This window comes from Anopheles marshallii, chromosome 2, assembly GCF_943734725.1.
Source record: "Anopheles marshallii chromosome 2, idAnoMarsDA_429_01, whole genome shotgun sequence".
NCBI classification, from domain to species: Eukaryota; Metazoa; Arthropoda; class Insecta; order Diptera; family Culicidae; genus Anopheles; species Anopheles marshallii.
The window spans coordinates 28,693,730-28,710,396 of record NC_071326.1 but is presented as its reverse complement, the minus strand read 5'-3'; the positions used below and the strand labels follow the sequence as shown (position 1 = coordinate 28,710,396).

General features: G+C 46.1%; 1 protein-coding gene across 1 annotated transcript; it reads left to right on the top strand.

The window, feature by feature from the left end:
* The first annotated feature begins 6,723 nt into the window (after positions 1 to 6,723).
* On the top strand, positions 6,724 to 9,148 carry LOC128719698 (mucin-5AC-like). Its single transcript, XM_053813326.1, has 3 exons — positions 6,724 to 6,768; positions 6,849 to 7,098; positions 7,161 to 9,148. The coding sequence occupies exons 1-3, from the start codon at positions 6,724 to 6,726 to the stop codon at positions 9,146 to 9,148; spliced, it is 2,283 nt and encodes a 760-aa protein (XP_053669301.1).
* Positions 9,149 to 16,667: the final 7,519 nt, after the last annotated feature.

Sequence of the window (16,667 nt, the reverse complement as noted above, 5' to 3'; positions counted from 1 at the left end):
CCGTGTGAATTCCTTTCCCATTTCGACAGCTCAACTCGAATGTTTTGATAAGGCGAAAAACAATGCATTCTAAAATTGTGAAACACTCTTGGAAGTTAGGCCTCCGCTGGTTGGTCGGTTTTATGATCCATGCCTGGTGGCCGAAGCAAGGGTTTCCTTGGCAGATTTATTCGGTTTTGACCTCAGTGTACAAGCGCGCAACGTGAAGTGCAGTGGACAGTGGTCAGAAGGGTCATTCCACTGCGCAACCCAACACATGCTTGCAAGACGAGCAAGCTCGTGATTTATGTACTGGAAGAAGGTCGTTATCTTACGATGGGGATTAATTTGTGTCAATAAAAAGAAACGATCACCGCCCCGGTTTCGGTGTTGACGCTCTGGAAGGCGGCGTATGCGGGATTTTTCCCTTGCCGGCCGGGTGCTTATCAGCCGAAAAGGAAGGTCATTTCGGCCGGACGAATCTGACCGTAGAAGGAGAGAGATAGAGAGCAATAAAGGTCAGCTTAATTGTATCCGCATGGGAGCCATTCATTCGTGCTCATCCTTTCGATGCACGGTTACATTTTTTAAACTGGAAATCTACGACCATAAAAGACAGTAACATATGGGATGTTACCATAGTATCAAGACATATATGAAGGGAAAAAGAGCGACCCGTGCCTTTGATTGATATTTATTTCATTTACTCGACCGTCACATAATAAAAAATGTGAAATGGATTTTCCATTACCAAAAGAATAGCAAAACTTCATGACGAAGCGCATCCTTAATTTAGTGTGTTTTTTTTTGTTGCTTTTCTCCCATCTAATCGATTGAAAGTAAAAAATAAGTCGAAAGGACGTCATTTTTCATTTCGCTTAATAGAAAACGAAACAAAAACGACACAAAACAATCTCTTCGAAAAACGCTTTCGATCGGTCCCCAACTGGGGGAAACAAATCGAAGGGCTTTCGCTTTATGGTTGTTGGCACGGTGGAAAGATAATTGCAAACAAAAATTAGTAGGTCAAGAATCGTTCCCCGTAAAACCTCGATCATACCCGGCTTTCGCTCGTATGTGTTTGTGTGCGTACTCTTGAAAGATGGTCCAAAACAATACAAAAAAGCAAAGCAACCCAAAGAGGACTTCAAACTCAAAAGAGAACTAAAAGAAAGCTTCAACCCTGGCCACAGTGGATCCATCTCGGTACGGTCGTTCTAATGTTTCGGTTCTTTCAACCATTCTGGGGATGAACAGGGGCCACCCGCACCAAACGGAACTGCACCGGCAGCAGGGCAGTGTGCCGTCACAAATATGGCCACGGAAGCGTGGGAGAGCGGCTTATAATTAATTGAATTTGTTAAAGCGGAAAAGCGCTTTTGTTCGAATGGATGTTTTTAAGGTTCGCTTTTCACCCGTACGCTTTTTTTTCCTCCCTCTTTCACGCTCAGCTCGTTTTGCATCATCAAGCTTCTAGGTACGAGTGTTTTCACGCTGAGTATGGCTTTGGAGGAACAGGAAAACGGTGACGGTGGAGCATTGTTTCTTTTCTTGTTTTTTGTTTGCATGTTATCGCTAGTGTTTGCGTAATAATCATTTTGTTTTAAAGTATACTTTAGCGGCACTAATATACTTCACGGGAGGAGGTTGATGAAGGTAGAAGAAACAAAAAAGCAATCCCTGTGTTTGTATGCTGCAAAACAAACTGGAAAACATGAGCCCTGGGTGATAAAGCATAAACATTAGTAGTTCCGTGCAGATTCTACCGTAATTAGCAATATGTTTTTTACGAGCCGCGAAACAATGTTTAATAATCGATCTAATTGGATGTATTTTTATGTCGCTTCATAAACAAGGAATTCACCGGCACAGGAGCGCGCTTAAATACTGCGCTGTTGGGCTTTGCTTTGGCTTGGGGCCATTCATAAAACATTCAGTTAGAGGACTACTGTTTTTTTGTCCTTATTCTCACATTGCAAACAATTATGAGATAACAAAAAAATAACAATCGCGTATTCCATTTTCCATGCATTATTGTCCCCCCGTCGACGATCGTCCCAGACTAAACCCCGGAGTTTCCCGGTCTGGAGTAAGCGACGATATAAACCATCGCTACCATTTTTCACCCGACAGGGGCAAAGGATGCCGATCCAACCTCCCGGCATTAGCTTGATTTCCCCCGAGAACTAATTACATTACCGTGTGAAGTGGAGCGAAAAATAAAAGTATGATGCGAGTATGTGGTTTTCGGTGGCAGCGTTTGCAAAATCCTTCCTCAAGCGCGCATCCTCACGTAACACTGTGGTTGCCATTTGCCACACACACACACACAAACCGTTTTGCGATGCTGACCGTTTGGAAAATTGGAAGAATACACTTTCCTGCTAAAAGGGAACCTCTCAACATCGGGGGACCAGTGAGTTTCGAAGAGAACAAATGTTGATTATTTGCTCCATTTGGCATTCGGCTGTGTTGAGTTTTGGTAACCCAACAGTTAACCATAGACACATACATACGAAGACAAAATCTGTCGAAGACAGGTTTTGTGTAAATTAATTGAAAAATTACTCAATAAAATTAATGCTGCCCTCGAGAAGACCATGTGGGACTGGAAGTTTCCCAACACGATTGGCCCCGGCTGTATAGAATGGTACAGTAGAATTTCTTTTTAGAGCTTATTAAATGCAAATATCGTACCCCTCGTTACAATCTGCTGTGAACCCTTACCAAACCCATTACCACGTCCCGAACACTGCGCGTGTAAGAAACAACCGATACGTAGGCTCATCGAATCATAAAAGTCACACTGTTCACCGAACTCCCACTTGGAGGCCATTTTAGGTCTTGATGCAAACGAAAAAAAATATATCACCACCCAGTGTCTGTTGCTGTCCCCGGTACTGTGTACGAGCTGAGAAGAAGAAAAAACAATCTCTTTCATCTTAACCCAGCTGGTGTCCCGAGAAAAAGGGTCCGTTTGCTTTTATCCGCTCAACGGAAAAGCGTCTTTCGGTTTGTACGTTAAAACCAGAGCCGAAGAAGAAAAAAACAAACACAAAACCATGTCGGTTCGTAACGTAAACTGCTTTGCAAGCAGCAAATTCGTAAAATTTTATTGTTTACCGATAAACCGCAACAACCATAACTTTTCCATCGGTTTTGGCGGTACGGGCACATCGGTGTATGGGTGTGTTTCCGATCGCGGACGACAGTTTTGCACCATTTTGCACGTGCGGCGTGTTAGGATTGTGCTGAAGCGCATGGGGAACCGTGTGGACTGTAACAAGGGAGTCGAAGCTTTTTTGGGTAATTTTTTTAAGTGCTTTGCTTCCCACGTTCAAAATGGAGAAATATAGACACGGATAAAGCACACCGAACATGGGGTGGTTATAAAATGGTTCATCCTTTCCGGGCTGCTCGAGCAGTTAAAGTAAAATGGGTATTATTTCCATTCATCATGAGCCTGCACGGTCGTCCATGCGTTGAATCGAGGTGCAGTAGTGATGTCTATTTAATTTGGTGTCAAAATTTAAAGGTACCATAACGTTTGTAGAAAGTCTATGAAAGGTTGAAACTGTTTAATACGCTAGTATGTTCATACGACGCATTGAAGAATTCATAATCTTCGAAAGCATGCAGTCCCTTGAGTTAAACGCCTGTTTTTATGCAAATACAGGTCTAATAACAACAAGTTGTTGTAATCTATTCAACATACTAGGAAGGATGCTGCCAGGCCGCTTGATTATTGCACTAAATTTAGTTAAACTTAGTTGACTAACCAAGGTGTTTTGACATTGAATACTCGACTATTAATAAACCGATCATAATCGGAATTGGTTGGGGAAGTTAATGAGTTTTGTGGATTATCGAACCGTTCGGCACAAGGCGATAAGGACGGCACTGATGATGACTCGATGATTGAAGTTAGTAGTGCAGAACCTGTTGGAAATTCGATTCACCCATGGTTGGAAGGTTGTGGTCAGCAACCGAATCCTAGTCCAGCATGTGTAAAGCTTCACGCTAATAGCTCGAAGCATCAACAAGCTCAAATTATCGAAACTTTGAGAGTTTAAACTATTATGTGTTAGCTTGCTGAGTTTAGTTGTATATCGATTGCATAACGTTAGGCGCTTTGATCGATTCAATTTGCAAACGATTTTACAACAATCACTCATGATTTTTCTTTTGTAATTAAGAAATTTACGGAGCCATCCATTTAGCTTGAGTTCAGAAAGCTGTCAACGATTATGTTCCGCATATGCTAGAAATACACCGTACGGAACCAGTACCGATTTGCTGCTAACGATTGCTATCACCGGCAAATGGTAATTCAATCATCATGTTTTTGAACCGGATCTCGATTTACAAAGTACCACGTGGAACAACTGATATCCATGTAGTATGATACTATCGCACAGATTCAAACAAAACCCTTTGCCAAAGACACACCGTTCGGAAGCGATAGTTCGATCGAACGTTGATTGCACTCAAACAGTAAACTTCTGTCGGACCACTCAACGCATCCATGGTGGTGTTCACTGTCTTACTGCACTGTTACTGCACCACCGGTGTGCAGTTGGCAAACTTGAGGATGAGCACAAACCCGTAGACAACCGTGTGCAATTGAAACATCGGAAATCACGGTAAAGTCTGTCCACAAACGAAGAATCGTGTCGACATGTCGGTGAAAAATAAAATGGTTGGAGTTTGTGTGCTCATTTTTTGTTTCGCTTCCCGCAGGTAAAACTCATACGATGGAGGTATCGTTTACCCATCGGAGGTATCATGCACATACGAGACGTACATGTGACGGTATTCGGGTTGAAATAGGACCTGGTGCTGCGTTGTTCGGTTGTAACGACACATAATCAGTCCACATCGTGAGACCACAACGCAAGAGCAAGAGAAGAAGAGCTAACAAACTCCTATGCAGAATTCGAATTGTTGGTCACACAGAAACACTCCGGCAAAGGAGTGAGAAGAACGAGCAGAATAAATTTCGAATTAAATCGAATGACAAGCCATTGTTTGGTTTCAATTTTTTACATGTAGTACCCACGACGAGAAGCGGGAGAGCTGTTGTCATTCCAATTTCACTGCATCATGCCGTACAGTTCTATTTCCATTTTAGTACCCTTGCTTCAAATGCTCCATCGTACAAATGGCATTCGAAAGCACTTTAAGGTTTCGCACCAATTGCAAACAACTTGAAATAAAGTCCATCTTCTGGCAGCTAATTTTAAAGCCCTCCACCTTCCGAGTGTCGCATTCGAATTTTTGCGACCCGGAAACTTTTCTCGCATCATTACTCAAAACCCGCAAGACGGTAAAACACTTCCATTCCGGTGCTATCGGAACCGAGCACAGAAAAAAAGGGATGTGGGCGATTTTCGCTTACTCAGCTAAAATGCTTTCCATTCGACCGTATCCTTTCACCCATTCACGGGCAGTTTATTTAACTTGCTCATCATCGATATTTTCCATCGCGTTGGTTTTGCGGCACGGAACCCCTTTTCGCAAACGTGCCTCTGCGGGATGCGGCGTTGCGAGCCGCGCACACGAATGCGTTTAGGCTTCGGTGGGTAGGAGAACCGATAGTTACAGTTTCGAGACGGGCCAAAACGAAACGGACTATTTTTAACCGGAGCGTTACCGTGAAACTATCGCCCCACCAAAAGAATGAAACCAGTGGCGGAAGGATGTAGTTACCGAAAGGAATGTTTAAGGTGCCTTTGTTGGCAAAAAGGGTTCTGCGTGTTCGGCGTTGGCAGCGGTAAGCGGTAACCGATTTCGAACCGATTCCGATGAAATGGACTGAAAGGAAATCGATTTCGAGTCCCTTTTTTTTTTGCTCCTGAAGCTGGGTAGGTATACTGAGCTGCCGTTAACGGGAAGATCCGAGAGATTGTCACTTATTTATGTTTGCAAAGGGAATAGAATCAGATAAAACCCAAGGAGTCATTTCTTTGCTGTCGTGTATTTAAGAATTTGCCAATACGGTAATACCCACTACAGATGATCGTTTCAGCATCGGTAATCAAATCTACTGGAGCAATTGATTTCATCCACTGCTTATGAAGGGATTTGTTATGATTTGATAACCACTGTCCGGGTCTGGTCTCATGCCATTGCCACTCAATCACCGGAAGAAGACAAACGTTTTAAAGCAATCTTGTAAATGAGTCTTCTCGGATGAAAAGGTGTCGTAGAGATGGATAGATAGCGATCCGGAATGGTAGCTCATTCCGATTTACTTAACAAAATTCATCGAACTTCTCACACAATGAGATGGTTTTATAAGAAGCAAGAATTCTGTTCTTATAAAACCATCTTATAAACCAAATAGATCTGGCAGATTCCATCAGCCAGCACCGTAATTGAGTCATCTCTTTTCCGACACCTGCAGAGGGATTAGAGCGGAACTAGACAGAATCCAAAGCAAACAAACTTGATTCGTTCGTTACCAACTAGATCGTTTTATCTCGTTTGGTAGCAGGCTGTGCGTCTTATCGTGTATCAAATCACTCAACTATCGCCCGGGCCTTATCTGCAACTAGTGTAGTCAGCGCATATGGCCCTGGATTAAACGTGTCTTCCCAGAAGCCGCACCGGTTGCAGGCCGGGACGTTGCAACAGTCGTTTAAATAAGCACGACCTAGACCCGGCCAGCATCAGTAACGAAACGACCCAGCCTACAGTAAAGTCTTTGGGAACTGGATTGCAACAGTGACAACCGCGTGCAGTATGGATTTTGTTTTCAGAGTGTTTTTTCTGCAGTTCCTCATATTCGTAAGTGTTCGGAATGGTGCGATTGCGTTAGCGCTTTGAACTATAGACAGTTTCTGCTACTCTCTGTCTACTTGCTACAGGGGCTGCTGGTGTCGCATGTACGACCGCAAACCGGCGGAACCGATTGCCACGGCAAGGACTACCTGTGTCTGGACGATGTCCGATTTCAACTTTGTGTAGATTATGGTGACGGAAAACCGACGACCGTTAACGATGAGGTGCAGAACTGTCCGCAGGGAACGTTCTGTAGCAACAGTGGTCACTACGAGTGCGATTCGTTCGTGCCACCATCGACCACTGCCGAGCCGCACGTTAACGTTGATGACGATGGTAGGATGAGCTGGAAATTGTGTTTTCTTGAGGAAATACTAACCATTTTCGCATTGTTTCAGCTACGGCACAGCCAGAAACGGGGGAAAACGCCACGAATGAACCAGAGGTGGAGGTAGAAGATGCTACTTTGCCCGCAGCAACAGAAGCAACGGATGCTCCCGCAAACAACCCTGCTACAGAGGGCGCCAATGACGACGACGCACCGGCAAATCCCGAAGTAGACGAACCGCTCGAACCGGTAGAGGTGGAAGTCACAACGGTGGAAGATGTGCCCGCCCAGGAATCTTCCACAGCAACGGTTGAAGCGGCGACTAACGAGGTTCCGGAAGAAGAAGTTGCAGTTCCATCAGAAGGTACCGAATTGCCGGAACAGTCGGAAACAACCGTAGCGCCGGAGACGGTCCCAGTGCAGCCGGAGGAGGAATCAGCACCATCAACATCGGGCCCCGAAGAGGAAGCGGTCGAAACAACGTCGCAATCAAACAATCCGGAAGCCGAACAATCCCCCGTGGAAACGACGGCACCAGCCGAGCCGGAAGTAACCAATCCACCAGCAGCAGAAGAATCAACGACTTCATCGCCCGAAGAAACGACGGTTGCGCAGGAGACCGAACCAGAACCAGTTGCAACGGATGCACCCGAGGTGGAAGTTGGTGAAAACACGGAATCGGTTGTTACGACCGAACAGACGGACGGTTCCGAATCATCTGGCCCTACGGAATCGGAAGCAACGACAGTGGGTTCGGCAGGTGAGGAGGCAGAACAATCGTCCACGGATGCTACTGAAGCCGTCACGACGGAAGATAGTCTCCCATCCGAACAACCAACGGAGAGTGTTACCGCTGAGAGTGAAGTACCGCAAGATTCGTCAACGGTCGCCGCTTCAGAAGCTCCCGAACAGGAAGTAACGGAAGTGCCTGTGGATGGTAATAGTGTGGCTCCCGAAACAACCGCTCGGCCTGAAACCGGCGAACAGGAAGGTTCTGAAGTGGATCCATCTGAGCCGTCGGTTGTTCCAGATGTGCCTGAACCATCCGCACAACCGGAGACTTCGGAATCCGTCACAGAATCAGAAGCTGCTGATACGACCCTGGCTCCAGAAGTTCCAGAATCGAGCTCCGACCCTTCGGTAGAACCAGAAGCTCCCGAATCTTCCAGTGTCAGTTCGGAACCTTCCGAGACAAACGCGCCAGTGACAGAGAACGAAACCACCTCGACTAGCCCTCCAAGCCCCAGCGATGAAGACAGCTCATCCTCTGACCCCAACACTAACGAGTCGGGTTCAAACGAAGGATCCGCTTCCCAGGACTCCACGGAAGCGCCATCGGCTGAATCGAACGAAGGCACCGGAGTCGTCCCTCAAGCACCAGGATCCAGCCCATTCGTGTGTTCTGCTGCGGGTCGCTTTGCAAATCCGACCGACTGTCACAAATACTACGTCTGCTTCTGGTTGCCATTCGGTCTGTACAGTCTCGAGCAGAACTGTCTGGCCGGGTACGCGTATAACCCTACGCTCGAACGGTGTACTGCCGACCAGAGCGTTTGCTTCCCGGGACAGTTCACCTGCATGGGACCGGGTCGGTTCCCCGATCCAACCGATGCGACCCAGTACTTCTGGTGCGTTTGGAACATGTTCGGTGGCTACCTGCAGTACAAGATGCAGTGCCCGATGGGGCAGGTGTTCAATCCGTTCCGTGGTCGCTGTGCGTTTGTGGTAGCGGGAACTCGTTCGCTTCCGTTGGACGAACTGGACGACGGAGAGCTGGTCGTTGATGAGGCATCGACCCAAACGGATGATGTGGTAGTGGAGCCGACCCAGCCAGCAGAACCCGTCGCCCCGGTGGAAGATCAACCGAAGCTGAAGGTTAAGTTCCAGTGCCTGGAAGAGGGCACCTTTGCCGATCCGAATAACTGCAGCCGTTACTTTGTCTGCACGCTGAAGAAGCTGGACAAGTACAAGAAGAGCAAGTTCAAGTGCGCCACCGGTGAGCGTTTCGATCCGCTGGTAAGCGCGTGCGTCCCCGATGTGGATGCCCTGTGCGAATAGACGCGAATCGGGCAAAGAATCTCAAGCTTTAGTTAGAAGCAGTGTGTAACAGAAATCGTTTCGTGAGCAAATAAAATATTTATCGATACATTATCCTTCTGGCAAGTTAGAAAACACCGACCAGCTAAATGTGTGAGTCGTTTTATTTGGGTTTGATGGATGACGCCAGTGGACGCCAGTGCGACAAACAAGGGGAAACATTGTTCATGCATCAATTGTGTCGTAATAATGCAATTGCTAACACAATCATCGTGTTCCTCATTCCAACGGAGCTCAATTTGTAACTGTAGCACGTCTAAATTAATCGATTATCTCCACAACAAGAGGCAGGGCTTAGTGGGACTCTTCCACCCCACCCACGACTCCCTTTCGTCAGGTGATTGTGGCGATAATGGCAAACATTAATTTTACGCCACATTTACGACTGATTTAGCGCGGATGTGAAACCAATGCCGAGTCCGAGGTTTCAGGTGTTAGATAAAAGTGACACCAACTTCAAACACACTAATCCCGCCCGGGGGTGTGATAAAAGTGCACTTGCAAATGACACCACAATCGCAATCACTCGCCCGGAAGTGTTACGCAGCGCAGTGCCACTACCGGGTTGATACGGGTTGTTGTTGCGAATGGTGCAGCGCAAAAAACAACGCAGGCTACACACTTTTCCCACACGCCCGTTAGAAGTTCACCGGTGAGTAAATATGCGAGCGTGTGTCAAACAGAGCCAAACAGAAGCAACAGCAACAGCAGAGGCAGCTTCCACGGCAATGGATAAATATTTGATGAAGCGTGTTTTTAATTAATTTTAATGGAAACACAATAACCTCAATCTATCGGATGACAATTATTGGGCCGAGCTGGGAGGTGTTTTCTTGTTTTTACTGTATTCCTTCCGAGTGTATGTTTGTCGACGGTGTGGATGTTGTTGGCTCGGACTCATTTTGTGCTTCTGTTTTCACATGGTTTTATCGCTGTTTTTATAATACGACTTTTTTTTGTTTTGTAGATGAATAATAGGTTCGTTGTTCTTATCTGATGTCGTGTTTTTTGTTGTTTGCAAATGAAATGCTTATCAGCGTGTTTGGGAGTACAACATCAGTAAAATAATTTAAATAATTAAATTACAAAAAAAAGTATTACTCGTTGCTTTTGCACTAATGCAGCCCAATCAAACTGCGATGCCTTGCAGGCGTTTCATTTTTATAACGTTTTTCGGAACGAACAGAACCATCAACCCATTAGGGACCGGTAAACACTCGCCAACGCTCGCATGGTATGCGATAGCTCGTTGTTTACTGTACTGTGTTATCATGGTGCCCCCGAGCAAAGCGCCCGTCCGAAAACGAGTGTAGGGATGCGAGATGATTGTCCCCGACACCTTCGGGAAATTCCAAAACCTTCCATCCAACGCATCGTATGTGTGCCGTCAAATCAACCACCCATCGGCACTCGTGTAGGGTTGCCGGGCCCGTCCAGTGCCGTTGCTTCGGGCTGTGCTTTGGTGGAAAAACAAAATCCAATCAAAACATCATAATTCGCGCCCCGCCGAATCCATCTCCGGGGTGTCTAGATTGAGGTTGTTGTTTTTTTTTCTGCTCCCCCAAAATAGACCATCTTTCAACCCTCTCCTGCAACCGGGTTGTTACGGCTTGTGGATTTATAATCCCACATTTTGGGTAGGGAAGAATGGGAAGAACTTTTGCTTCGAATCGTATCTACTCCCCCCCGGGACAGGAGTAGGAATTCTGATGAACTTTAGAGGAAGGATTGAAAGAAAGAAATCGCGTTGAGCTACACGTGCCACATACACACAAACACCCACCAAAAAACCGATCCGTGCCGTGTGTTTGGATGGTGGTTGGTGGCTTCATGCATCCGGGGCCGAGCTTAAAAGGATCAACGAAGGGACAACGATTGTGGCGACCCAGCGAGGGAACAAAGCGAAATACAAATGTTAAATAAATCATTCAAACTTTAGCGACGGTAAAATTCAATTACGATTCATCTCGGGGATACAATCACACACATGCACGAATGCTAGCACCCGTATGGAGGTGTAATCGTATCGCACTGTGGGTTAAAACGATTGGAAGAAGGATGGTCTGATTCGTTTGTAAATTAAATAAAAGTCCTGTTTCATAAATACACTGAAAAATTTGGAAAATAATTTTGAAAAATAATCAAACAAAATCCAAGGCCAAAATGTAACCCTCATATGAGAGCTATTTTAGAAAGTGTGTATGCAATTTGTATACATTTGGGGGTTTATTAAAAAGAAGCCTGAATGTATGCAATTTGGTGGCCTTTTACGTTCAAATATTCTGCAATTCAACAAAATATTTGTTGAAAATAATAAAAAACAGTATTATCTTTGAATTCAATAGCGAAATAAACAACTTACAAATTTCCAGCTATACTTAGATTTTTTTTTTAAAGTGTCCTAAACCTCATCATTTCCGCACTGTGCAGTGCTAGCACGGTGGCAAGGAAAAATTCTTTCTGTGTTCCTTCATCCTAGAAATGGACGCACCTCGCTTTGCATGTGAAGTGAAGAACGGACCCCGCAGGGTATGTTTTCTTTCAACGAAAGTCCGCAGGAAATCCCCGGATGATGCTAGTTACGCCGGAGCAACCAGCACCGTCGTTCTATGTTTTCATATCCCATAACGGAGAAATATGATTTGCCCGAACACGAGTCCGTTCCGGCGGTTTCTTGTGCTAACAGAGCGAGAGCAGGCAAGATTCGGGCAAGGGTAAAGCATAAAATCAAATTGAAAGTCGACGGTAAAACGAACCGAAATCCCTACCGTAGGAGATGAAATATTCACTCTCTAATCTTCATGTTACAAGGCGAACCGTTTAAGCCCCGTAACACGGTGCTTGTGGTTGTTTTCTGAACGGGGTTTTCTCTGTGCCGAAAAATAATTAAGTATATGGCTCTTCCTACTGGCGGCACATCGGCGAGTATCATTATTCCATTGAAAATTCATACGATGACGTCTCTAATGTCTGACGTCTAGCGAGTTGCTTTTTTCCAACCGGCCAAGAACAGCTTGACCTTTGCACGGAACATTTTATCATATTTGAATGCTTTTCTCACAATAAACATGGATCCTTGCGCTTTACGATCGATACGCACGGATACGTATTGCTTGCGTCAGCAATACCATTTTATCATCGCAAAAGCCAGCTCAGCGTTCCCGGATCGGCAGTGGGAAGTCGCCGGGCGCACCAACATCGAAGCACGAATCGATGGCCGCAGGACGCAGGAAAAGCTGTTCGCTGTTCGCCAAAGCAAACAAACCTCCCCGCCGACAGCATGCGCTGGGCTGGTGTGGCTGGGGGATATGCCACCAAACGAGCACAGAAGAAGTGACAGCCCATCGCGCAAAGTGGAACAACAAATAGACGGATTTGCTTAGCACACACGCACACGCCCGGGCGCGGGTGAAGTCAACAATGCGCAACCCACGAACGACGATTGAAGACGCTTCCGAATGCGGTCACGGCTTGAACCGCAGCGAGCGGGTATTTATTTTCTTGAATGCTTTTCTTTTCTACCAGTTGTTTTGTTCACATCCTCTTTTAGATTTTCCACACACACACACGCGCGCTCGCTAGATCATATTTGCAGGGTGTGCGTTGAACTTGCCTGGGGGCTGTGTTTTCCAGGAAGCAGGACACAACCATCCGGCACCACCTTAGCGACGGCAAGCTTGATTAGGAACGCATTCGTGTTCCTTGGGCGCGTTTCTGGGATACGCCAATCATCCATCGGCCCAGTCGACCAGAATCGTACGGCAGCGGAAACGGATACATAAACGGAAAACCTATCTTCCTGTGGGGTGTCGTTTTTTTTATTCTTTTTAAGGAAAGAAATAAAAGAATCAAGCAAAACTGATACACCCAAACAAGGGCGCTCGCCACAAGTGGGAAGGATGTCACGGGACCGTCCCCAGGAGTCGTGAAGTACCCTGTGGGGTGGGAAACCGGCATTGTGTGGCATTGTGTGCTTCATTGTTTGTTTTGTGAGTGCCTCTCAAATTCAGCGATGTGTAACTGAAATTGGATTATGTTGAAGGACCGCCCTGTTCCGTACGCCCACTCAGTTTCCGGTACTACCCTCTGGTCCGACCGCCCAAGTGACCCGCTTTTCCGAACGCTGAATAATGCATGGGCAGGGAGTATGAAAATATAATTTTATTTCCTCCCCCTTTCGGCGCTCACACACACACACACACACACACACACACACACACACACACACACACACACACACGCACACATGCCCGATTGGGAAACGGCTTACTAGCTGAACGAGTTTTCCCGGACAGGACATCGGGCGGATGGGGGTTTCGGGTTGTTTTTAGGATTGTTATGCAAGAGGGAGGTGAAACCGCAAAATTTGTCACATTTGCCACGTTTCGACCGAACCGGCGCTTATGAGATACAGCACACTTCCCATCCGAATGGACTCCGAAGTTTGATGAGCTTTGGAACCGGGGGCTCCACTTCGGTGAAAAGTTTTGATGCCAAAGGTGTGTCGTTTATTTGGCGTTCTTAATGCTTCCTGGTAACTAAAGTTGCCTTCGCCGGCTTGCTGGAAGTTGCTGCTTGTAACATCGGACCGGCGATGATCGTGCGATGGTGCGGCGGCGATGGTGATTCTAACCCATTTGCGTGTATTTGTGTTTTTGCAACATGGTGTGCTTCTAGGAATCCGAACGAGATTTTATAGTACAAAAACCGAGCGTTCTGCTTTCAATTATTCATATTTTGGCGCGTGGAAATTTATTCCGCTAAATAGCAAAATGATGCTTTTAGTGTTCGCTGGATTGTACAATCCTTTTATACAGCGAGTTGGTAGGAAAATCACTGTCCATGAGCAATAGCTTAATTATGCATCTACACGCGCCTGAATGTATGCAAGCATTAAACCCGTTTTTTGATTATAATCCACTAAAGTTAGGCAGATTGCATACTTTATGAGGTCTGCAGAAACCAAACTGGCACGGTGATAAATGACATTAGTGTTATACGTATTGCACTTGTGTTGTAAATTTTTTCTTATGTTTTTTGTCAACTACCGATAAATGTCCGTTAATGATGTGTCAAGTTTTGAACAACAAGAATATATTTCGTGGACTCCATCATGGCGGGTTTCGTGCCAAAATCTGCCCATTAGATTGTCTGCTTTTTATGTTTTTATTTTTTAGAAAAACCTTGCTGAGGCAATTCGAATGCTTGTGGAAGCTTACGGCAGACATGCCTTTACTTTAAACACACGTTACTGGTAATGCTTTCGAAAATTCAGAAGTGGTGATTTTGATGTTAGAAATGCAGATCCTGTTCGGCCACCAGCTTGAAAACATAAAATTTCTGCTATCGACTTGGTATAATTCGGTGCTGACTGTTAAAATCTAGCGGAAACGTTTGACGGTGTACACTATCAGCAACAACTTGCTGTGCCAAACTGCCCAATACCCCCAAGAATCAGTGGAGTCGTTCAATCGAGAGTTGCTCCTCCACCCCGCTTACCCACGCTTATTTGCATCGATGGCCCATGAATACAAATTGTGACTTCAAATTATTATTTTGTGACCTAGTCAGAACAATTTAATCGGCATGTTATTAATGCGTTTGAAATTTAAGAAAAAAACAACGATTTCGCGTTTGTAGATCTGGTACTTGTTCATTCCATAAATCAATTTATCATTCTATTTTATAGTAATTTAATAAACTTCGTCCAACACACCAAAAATGACGTTAGCTTTCTATTTATCAAGCGAGCATATAAAAGATGTCACCTCTATAACCAACGACTTTGTATGTGGTTGGCGTCCGTGTTCACAATATTGTCCGGTCATCCGTTAACCATTTCCAAAACATTCCGAACGAATCCGTACGCTTGTGAAAGATCAGTCGGAAGGGAACTGCTCAAACCGCTCTTAACCAGCAAAACATCAACCTTATTCAATTTCAGTCATTAGGCTAAACGAAACGTTTTGACATGCGGCGACCGGATGCGGCCGTTCTAGGTCGACCGGAACAGGGCTAAACGGTTCGGTATCGTGCCGAGGAACCGATTCCGTTTTTCCTTTTTTCTCTTCCCGAGCCGTGGGAGTAAACGGACAGGACACGCTCGTATCATTTTATCGGAACGAAATTGCTTCCATCAATCAAATTATACCGAGCGATCCCGGAATCATCATAAATTAAAGCCGAGGGAACGCAATTACTACCAGCTTTGAAGACTGTTCCCAAAACTGGAATATTTTTTGTTGGGTGCTGGACATGTCCTTGCAGGAATTTGACCTCGCATTTGGTAACACCCTTGGCCGCATATCCTCTCCGGAGCCGGAGTAAATTTCACTTCGACCGCTCGCAAGAAGCAATCGGTCGTTTGGGAAAGCACAGTGCGGTACAGTGTTGCCAGGGCGGAAACTGCGTGTACCGGGCAAAGGTTCCTTACTGTATTTCCCTTCACGGTAGTAGCCATGCTGGGCCTCCTGCAGGGTACCCGAAAGGTTCACTGTACGGGTAACGCTACCACGGTGGATTACAGCGGGAATGAACGTGCTGGTTCGTTACCGTTTCCTCTACCATTCCGGTCGCACGGAAAGACCGCTGCAGCAAACGATGAGAAATGGTCATACGTGAACGAATGGCCACATGGGTGTGGAAATGTGGAGCGAGTGTGCGTGACACCCCTGAACCCACCGGGCACCGCTAAAAGCAACCATTGAGCGCACTGCCCTAACCGGCAAACAAGCAGACCGGCAAATATGTTTATGTTGCCAATATACACGCTCGTAAATATTTTCGTACGATTTTCCATCTGACCGGCGGAATGGACCGAGGGGGGGAGAGAGGGTGGCGAGGAAGAGATGAGAACATTTCGGGAGGAATCCCGGGCTTTTATTCCCCACTGCTGGCCAACATGAATCTGTCCACCGATTTTGAGGTCAACACGGGAAGGTGTGTGTGTGCGGTAAAAGGGATGGGAAGTGGGTCGGTGAGTTAGTACGATATAAAATGAACTGCGACTCGAAACTTTCGGTGTTTTTGTTGTTGTTTTTCTGGTGTGCGTATCAGCCAAATGGATGCACGCAAAACCATCGCCGCGTGGTGTAAAACCGAACGATCGTGGCGCGGAAAAACTTCCCGGAAATACGATGCAATCTCGAGATAAAACAACGGTATCGGTTACTAAACGGGTTGCTGCGGATGGAACGAGTAATCCACTTCGTTTCGTCCACACGGTCCAAACCCACATGCGCACACACTAACGGCGAGGAGAGCATTAACATAAATTTGCTGTCTAGATTTTCGCACTTCGACATTCAACATGCCGTCTGGAGGGGTGAACATGCCGCAGGGAGCGAGACTTCGGGTGAAGGATGGCTAGGCTTTCTGGCCCATTCCACCGTTCGCCCGGTGCAAGGCTTGTGCAGTCGCCGTCCTCGTCGTCGTCCTCGTCGTTGACAGTTGTTGTCGCAGTCATCGATAGCCTTCGTCT